This window comes from Hevea brasiliensis, chromosome 17 (genome assembly GCF_030052815.1).
Source record: "Hevea brasiliensis isolate MT/VB/25A 57/8 chromosome 17, ASM3005281v1, whole genome shotgun sequence".
In the NCBI taxonomy this organism is placed as follows: domain Eukaryota; kingdom Viridiplantae; phylum Streptophyta; class Magnoliopsida; order Malpighiales; family Euphorbiaceae; genus Hevea; species Hevea brasiliensis.
The window spans coordinates 9,025,148-9,031,872 of NC_079509.1; the positions used below are offsets into that span (position 1 = coordinate 9,025,148).

A 6,725-nucleotide genomic window follows, 5' to 3' on the forward strand; every position below is an offset into this window, starting at 1 on the left:
TTTCGAGGTTTTTTTTTTTTTCACTTAACATGCTAAATCGAGTGTATTGAGAAAACTTTTTAATTTGAGTGTACTGAATTTATTCATTCTAAATTTTTCATATTTCATTAATAAAATAAGTGAAACTAATGAATTGTGTATATATAGTCAATTTTTTTTATGAATTTATGAAAGAATACATTAATAAATTTAGCATCACTTTTAATTCAAAATTTTAAGTAATGAGTCTGTAAATCCTTTCCATTTATGTGCCTCTCCAACACATACAAGACCAGCAAAACATCTTTTTCTCCGTATTGCCTTTATTGGTGTGAATGAGTTTGTTCTTGAATGGGGAACCAAAACCCATAAGAAGCAAATGTACGGATAGATGTGATGAGATTTTTCATTTTTAAAGGGCAATATATTTCCAGGGAGAGGTTTCTGCCCAATATTAGTGGGCGAGTGTGAAAGAGATGAGTATAAATACTAGGGCTTCTGGTTTAGTTTGGTCTGGGTACCAATTTCATTTTTGTAGTGCAAATTCAAATTTAGATCACCATAATGGATTTATAATTATAGATTATTAAGAAAATTAAAGAAAATAATAAATGGAATAAGGGATCTAAAAAGACTTATTACTATATATATATATATATATATATATATATATATATATATATATATATATAATTAATTTTAAGCATTAGAAGCTATACATTGATTTTCAGTAGGTATTTCAAATTGGTACTCACATGTCAAGTTGTGAACATTTTTTATATAAAAAATATATTTATTAATATTAAAATCTAAAAAAAATTAATCAAAAAATACAGAAAAAACAAAGAAACAAATACGAATAAAAAAGTAAGATTTTTATCAAGATGTGAATTCAATCTCTAACTAGCTCCAACCAAAAATAATTTATATATAATGAATTTTGTTTAATTTAACTTTTTATTTTTACTTTAATTAATGAAATTATCTACTATTAATTATTATATAATAAAAATTAAGAATTCGATTCCAATATTGTGCAAAGTCTATGAGCTGCCTTCCCTAACTTGATTGGGTTAAAATGGTGTCACAGTGGTGTTGAAGTCTTGCTGCTAACAAGAAGACATTCATCAATTATGAATGAAATAAAAAAAAAAAAAAAAAACAAGCTAGAATCAGTGAAATCTAAACAGGACCTGGAAATATAGCCCCGAACAATTGATGACAAAACCAAGGGATTGAAAAAGACAAGTGTACTAAATTCCAGGACAATGACACCTATTGCATCCAAAAGTTTTTCTCTTTCGGACAAGAGACATATGGTCCTTGGATGTGCTCAGGTCACATGGATATTATCTTAATTCAGTTTAATTAATTCCTATAATCATCCTCTGTCCAAGAGATCTATACCTAGATACCCATCACACACTATATAATTAATTAAACAAGAAAATAATGTGTTGATCATAGTGGTAATGATATTTTGGTGCTGATACTAAAAACAATCAACTGAGGTTCATCATGATATTGTACAGATCCACATTCACGTGTCATCGAAACCATAAAAAAAAAAAAAATTGTACTAGTTGGCTAGTTGCATAGCTTAGGTTTTTGAACAAAATTATAATGGTTTTTTTTTTTTTTTTTTTTTCCCTGGAAATTCCATATGAATCCATGTGCTAGTTTGATCCAGAGCCTGAATTATCGTCTTTCGCTTTCTATCGGTTCAGAAAAAGTTTCATTTTATTTGTCGTCACCCTTCAGGTCGCGTCTTGGTCATCGGCATCCCATCTTGGCCTCACAGAATTCCTCTGAATTTAATTATTAAGATTTTTCTAAGGGTTGATATCGAATCTGGATTTACTAAATGAATTACATGTGCTTAGTCATATTTTTTTATTAAAAATTAAATAATTTTTTTAAACAATATTATTTTTAAATAATTAAATTAATTATAATTTATTTTGAATTTTTATAATTAAAAATATATCAAATTTATCTAAAAATAAATTTAATTATTTGTAAACATGAAAATAAATATCATATTTTTTTTAATGATTAATTATATACATAACAAAAATGTCAAACTTTTGTGGGTCCTAGAACATCGAATGCTTGCAAGCGTGCCCCCAGATAATTACAGCTGGCTAATCGTTCCCTGTTGCCGCTGGAATTATACATGCGAGCAAATCTTAAATGAAATTGTAAGCGCTCCATTGCCTTTGCATTGATTGAAGAAAAATCTTGAAAAAAGAAAATTATTTATTAATAAGGTGTTTTTGAGATACAGAATGAAAAGGAAATCAAAAATCATACCCAACAAAATCCGGAGATTCATCTAGGAATTCCATCAAATTGGGGGTATAAAGATTTGGGTCATTATCATTCAAGAACAAAAAAGAGTTGCTCCAATCGCCCATTGTCATCCCTTGCCTGCTAGTAAGCTCCACTAAACTCTTATACCCATATTCCATGGCATTCTGGCCTGTAACCCCCGCATCACAAGCAGGGCTCTTTGCACAGTTGGAACTTGGCGAGGCATTGGAATCTTTCCTTAATTCCGCGGACAATACTGGAGAAGGGCCACTGGCTTTGCATTTTCCTTTCTTGACCCCAAGCCTTTTGCTCAAATGAGTGTTCCAGTAATTCTTCACTTGATTATCTGTCCTTCCGGGGACCCTACCAGCAATTAAGGACCACCTATAGAAGAAAGCCAACAAGACGTCGTTCTTCCAGCGACAAAAAAAAATGTTTGTGTCACAAGGGTCTATTATATATCTTTTCAATATATATATGTACTATATATGGATCTTTAGCCATACACGTCTATGTCTTGGCTGCCACCAATAATGTCAACCATAATTCAGGACTCCATGATAGTTAATCACTTGTGTTAATTAACTGAGCTTACATAACCAAAAAACGAAACCAGCAACAATGACGGGTCTAAAGGCAAACAAGATAAAAATATAAAACCAAAGCCCAGAAAAGAGAAAGAAAGTACTAATACTCTCCATATATAGGTAGGAAAACTATAGCATCAAAGGCAAAAATAAAGAAAAAAAAAAAAAGAAAGAAAAGGAAGCCAGATTCTTGCTATACCATTTATAAACAATAACTTGAAATTTGATGGGCATAATTTACTATTTAATTCTATATGTATAATTTGATCATGACCATATGCGTGTGTGTATATATATATATTATGATAATTTAAATCATGATACATGAGAGAAAATGGTGAAAATGACATAAACTAGGTAGTAAAAAAAAATCTTTAAAAAAATGAAAAATAAGATTTTTTTTATTTAGATCTAGTTTATTACGAATTCAAAATATAAAATATACGGTGAAACTTACTTATTAAATATATAGGTTTCACATATTTATATCTTGAGCCATAATCAATTGGGTTTAGGCAAGAATTTATCTGAAGAACTATTTTTACTTGTTAACTAAAAGAATATTAATATCCCAAATAGTATAATAAAAAGAAATCTGTGAAACAAAAATGAAAACTAAGAAAAATCTATTTTTAGTAATTATATAATAAGAAACAATTCATCTCCATTTTAAAAAGAAAAAATTATTGATGACGGCTGTCCTTCTACAATTTCAGCTATACTAAGTGATGAATATATTTGTTTTCCAAGCGATTAAATGTAATAATAATGAAGATTTTGCATGCAAGCGAAGAAGAAAAAAGAAACCTATTGCCAAGTAGCTTATGGAGCCGAATGATAAGGTCATCTTCTTCCTCCGAGAAATTGTCACGCTTAATGCTAGGACTAAGATAATTCATCCATCTTAATCTGCAGCTCTTGCCGCATCTCTTCAGTCCTAAACAACATGGAGAAACACACACTCATAAATACACACAAAGGAAGAGAAAGGTATGTATAGGAAAACTAGCTAGCTAATTAATAATAAACCTGTCGCTCTTGCTACACGATTCCACTTCCCTTTGCCATGAACCCTTATGTAATCCATTAAAATTCTGTCCTCCTCCACTGTCCACAACCCTTTCTTATATTCAGTAGAACTGTTCCCTCCTTCCATTAATTGACCTTAGTGTGTAATATCTTTAATTTACTATGAGCAGAGACTGGGAGAAAAGAAGTTTGTGGAGCTTTCAGTTGAGTAGGCTTCTGTAGCAGAGGGGTGTATTTATAGGAGTGAAAAGGGAATAGTCGGTGGAGAGAGATAGAGTGTGTGTGATTGTGGGCTGAGGCTTATGAAATGCTGAGTTTTAGACTTGTAGAAAGTAAATAGACTGATAGGACAAGACATTTACAAAATTCTATTGCTACGTATACATATATACAAATGACTAAAGCATATAGTTTTCCTTTACATAACAAACGCCAAGAGCATCTCATTTTCATCTCTTGTTGTCCCAATTTGTTTTTCTCTCTCTGTACTCACTCAAATTATATCAGACAATTTTAGATAGGTTATCAATCAATCATCAAAATTTATCTCTTCTGCATATAACCATTACATAAAATAATTTTTCATTTTATAGATTCGGGTAACAATTTCTGAATTTAGAGATTGAACGTGGAATACTGCATATCCCATTCGAAGAGCCATAATAATTATTTTATTATTAGTAGCAGTTCTTGTTCTTTGATGATTTGAATATTGAGTGGTTCATATATATTTATTATAAGAATAAAATTTAAAATTAACTAAAGATGTGGAAAAGGAAAGGACCTCTGCAAAGAGAGGCAAAATGTCCTTCATGTAAATTTTATATGCATTACAAATGCTCCAATTGTTATCGATGGTCTTTGTCTTGGACTTTTTTTTTTTTCAATTATTATTGAGAGTAATTAAATATTATATTAGTATTAATGAGTGCACAAGGATTAAATTATTAGAAATAGAGTTGTATGTAATAATCTCCCTTCAGTAATAAGTATAGGTAGACATGGATGTGGTCCCGGTTTGGATTGAAACATTTAATCAAATCCGACTTTAATCAGATTAAAACTGGACTAAGTTGATTTTAATCAGTTCGATCTTAAATGAAATTTTCTCATTTTTAAAATAAAAAAATTTAACAATTAAATTTAATCAAATAAAAAAACTCGAACTGGAACTGATCGAGAGGCTCCATCAACCCAATTCTAGATCACCATCCCAACTAGAACAGATGATACCATTCCAATTCCAATCTGGAACAAAATCGCACCCATGTCTAGCATATAAGTGTCACTTGATGAATTTGAAGAATAATTTTATTAGCACCGGGGAGAAAGTAGAGTAAAATAAAGTTTTATAAAATAAAGTTTTATAAAATAAAGTTTTTTTTTTTATGATTTTCAAACCTTTTTAATATTAGAAGGATGAAAAGATTTTTTAAATTATTTGAAGGTTTTAAAGAATGAATAAAAAAAACTTGATTAATCCATCAATTTGGTGAATTGGGAAATGAAAGTTTTTAAAAACTTTCTAAAATCATACTTTAAAAAAATCTTCCACTCTCCCAAACATAAATTCAAGATTTTAAAACATTGAAAAATCTCTCACTACTTTGAAAAACCTCCTTTGGCATAAAATAGATGAAATTTTACAACACGTGAAAACTTAGTATACCTTGTTAAATTCATGAGGAAGATTCCTTTTCTGATCTCCCAGCCACTCGGACAAATAGAAAAAAACAAATATATACAACTGGCCTGTAATGATGAAGAACAACCCGTACGTATTCCATAGAAGAGCACATGTAAGTTTCCATGCATATTCCCCGTCTGTGAATCTTAATTTTATTGTATGCTTATTGGCTATTAGCATGCTTTCACTTTTCTATGATATTAATACAAAATAATGTATATTGATAGGTACGTAATGCATACATATATTTTTTGTGGAAGCCATGGCTGCTTCTTCTTTACCACAATTTTCGTCTATTCATTGCATTGTTAGATCTTGTTTACCTAGGGATGAACACAGAATGCACAAACCTCAATATAATATATGCAGTGAAATGCAATGGGTTTTGTTTTTTTATAGCAGAACTGAAGCACTAACTGAAAAATGGATCAGACTTTCATTTGCAAGTTTGTGAGAAGGGTCCCCCTATTCATTGCATTGTTAGATCTCGTTTTACTTCATGTGTACGTGGAGCTATAAGGAGATAAAAGATCCAATTACTTTGGAAACAATATTATGCTCCTATGTAATCATATACTTCGCTTTCTACTTCAGAAATCTACACAATACTCAATATTCAATGGATGTGAGACTTAATACATTCCCTTACGTTAAAGACATGAAAGTTGAAACATGAAATTTATAAACCTAACTCTATCTCATATATATATATATAATAAACATAAGTACCAAGTGTTCCACTAACGTTTTTGCCAAATTCTTAAACAAAAAAATTATCACATGCAATGTATAGAAATCATAATATTGCCTCGTAAGCAAGCGTAGCTCTGTGGTTTTTGTCTGAATCAATTGAAAAGAAATTCTGAGCTACTGACTTGTATTAGACACTGCCGTTGGTTCTGGTCCCATGAACACGATGACTACTTTTCAAGCCCAAACACAACCAAAATCATTTAATGCGATTGTAGCTGTGGAGGAATGTTGACGGGTCTTCTAAAGGTAAGCCAGGGATGAGTGATATTGGGGGGTTTTAAGGAATAATGAAGGTCATTTTTTGTGTGTTTTTTTGCGTTATGTGGGGTTGATAGAGTTTAACCAGGCTGAATTAATAGCTACTGCAAAGGCACTTC

At 30.6% G+C, this 6,725-nt stretch overlaps 1 protein-coding gene across 1 annotated transcript; it reads right to left on the bottom strand.

Annotated features, from left to right (window-relative positions):
• Window positions 1–2,220: 2,220 nt before the first annotated feature.
• Window positions 2,221–4,205, bottom strand: LOC110643400 (transcription factor WER). Its single transcript, XM_021795761.2, has 3 exons — window positions 3,909–4,205; window positions 3,687–3,816; window positions 2,221–2,676 (listed from the first exon to the last, which is right to left on the bottom strand). Exons 1-3 carry the CDS (start codon window positions 4,033–4,035, stop codon window positions 2,280–2,282), a joined length of 654 nt encoding a protein of 217 aa, XP_021651453.2. The 5' UTR covers window positions 4,036–4,205; the 3' UTR covers window positions 2,221–2,279.
• Between the last annotated feature and the right edge of the window lie 2,520 nt (window positions 4,206–6,725).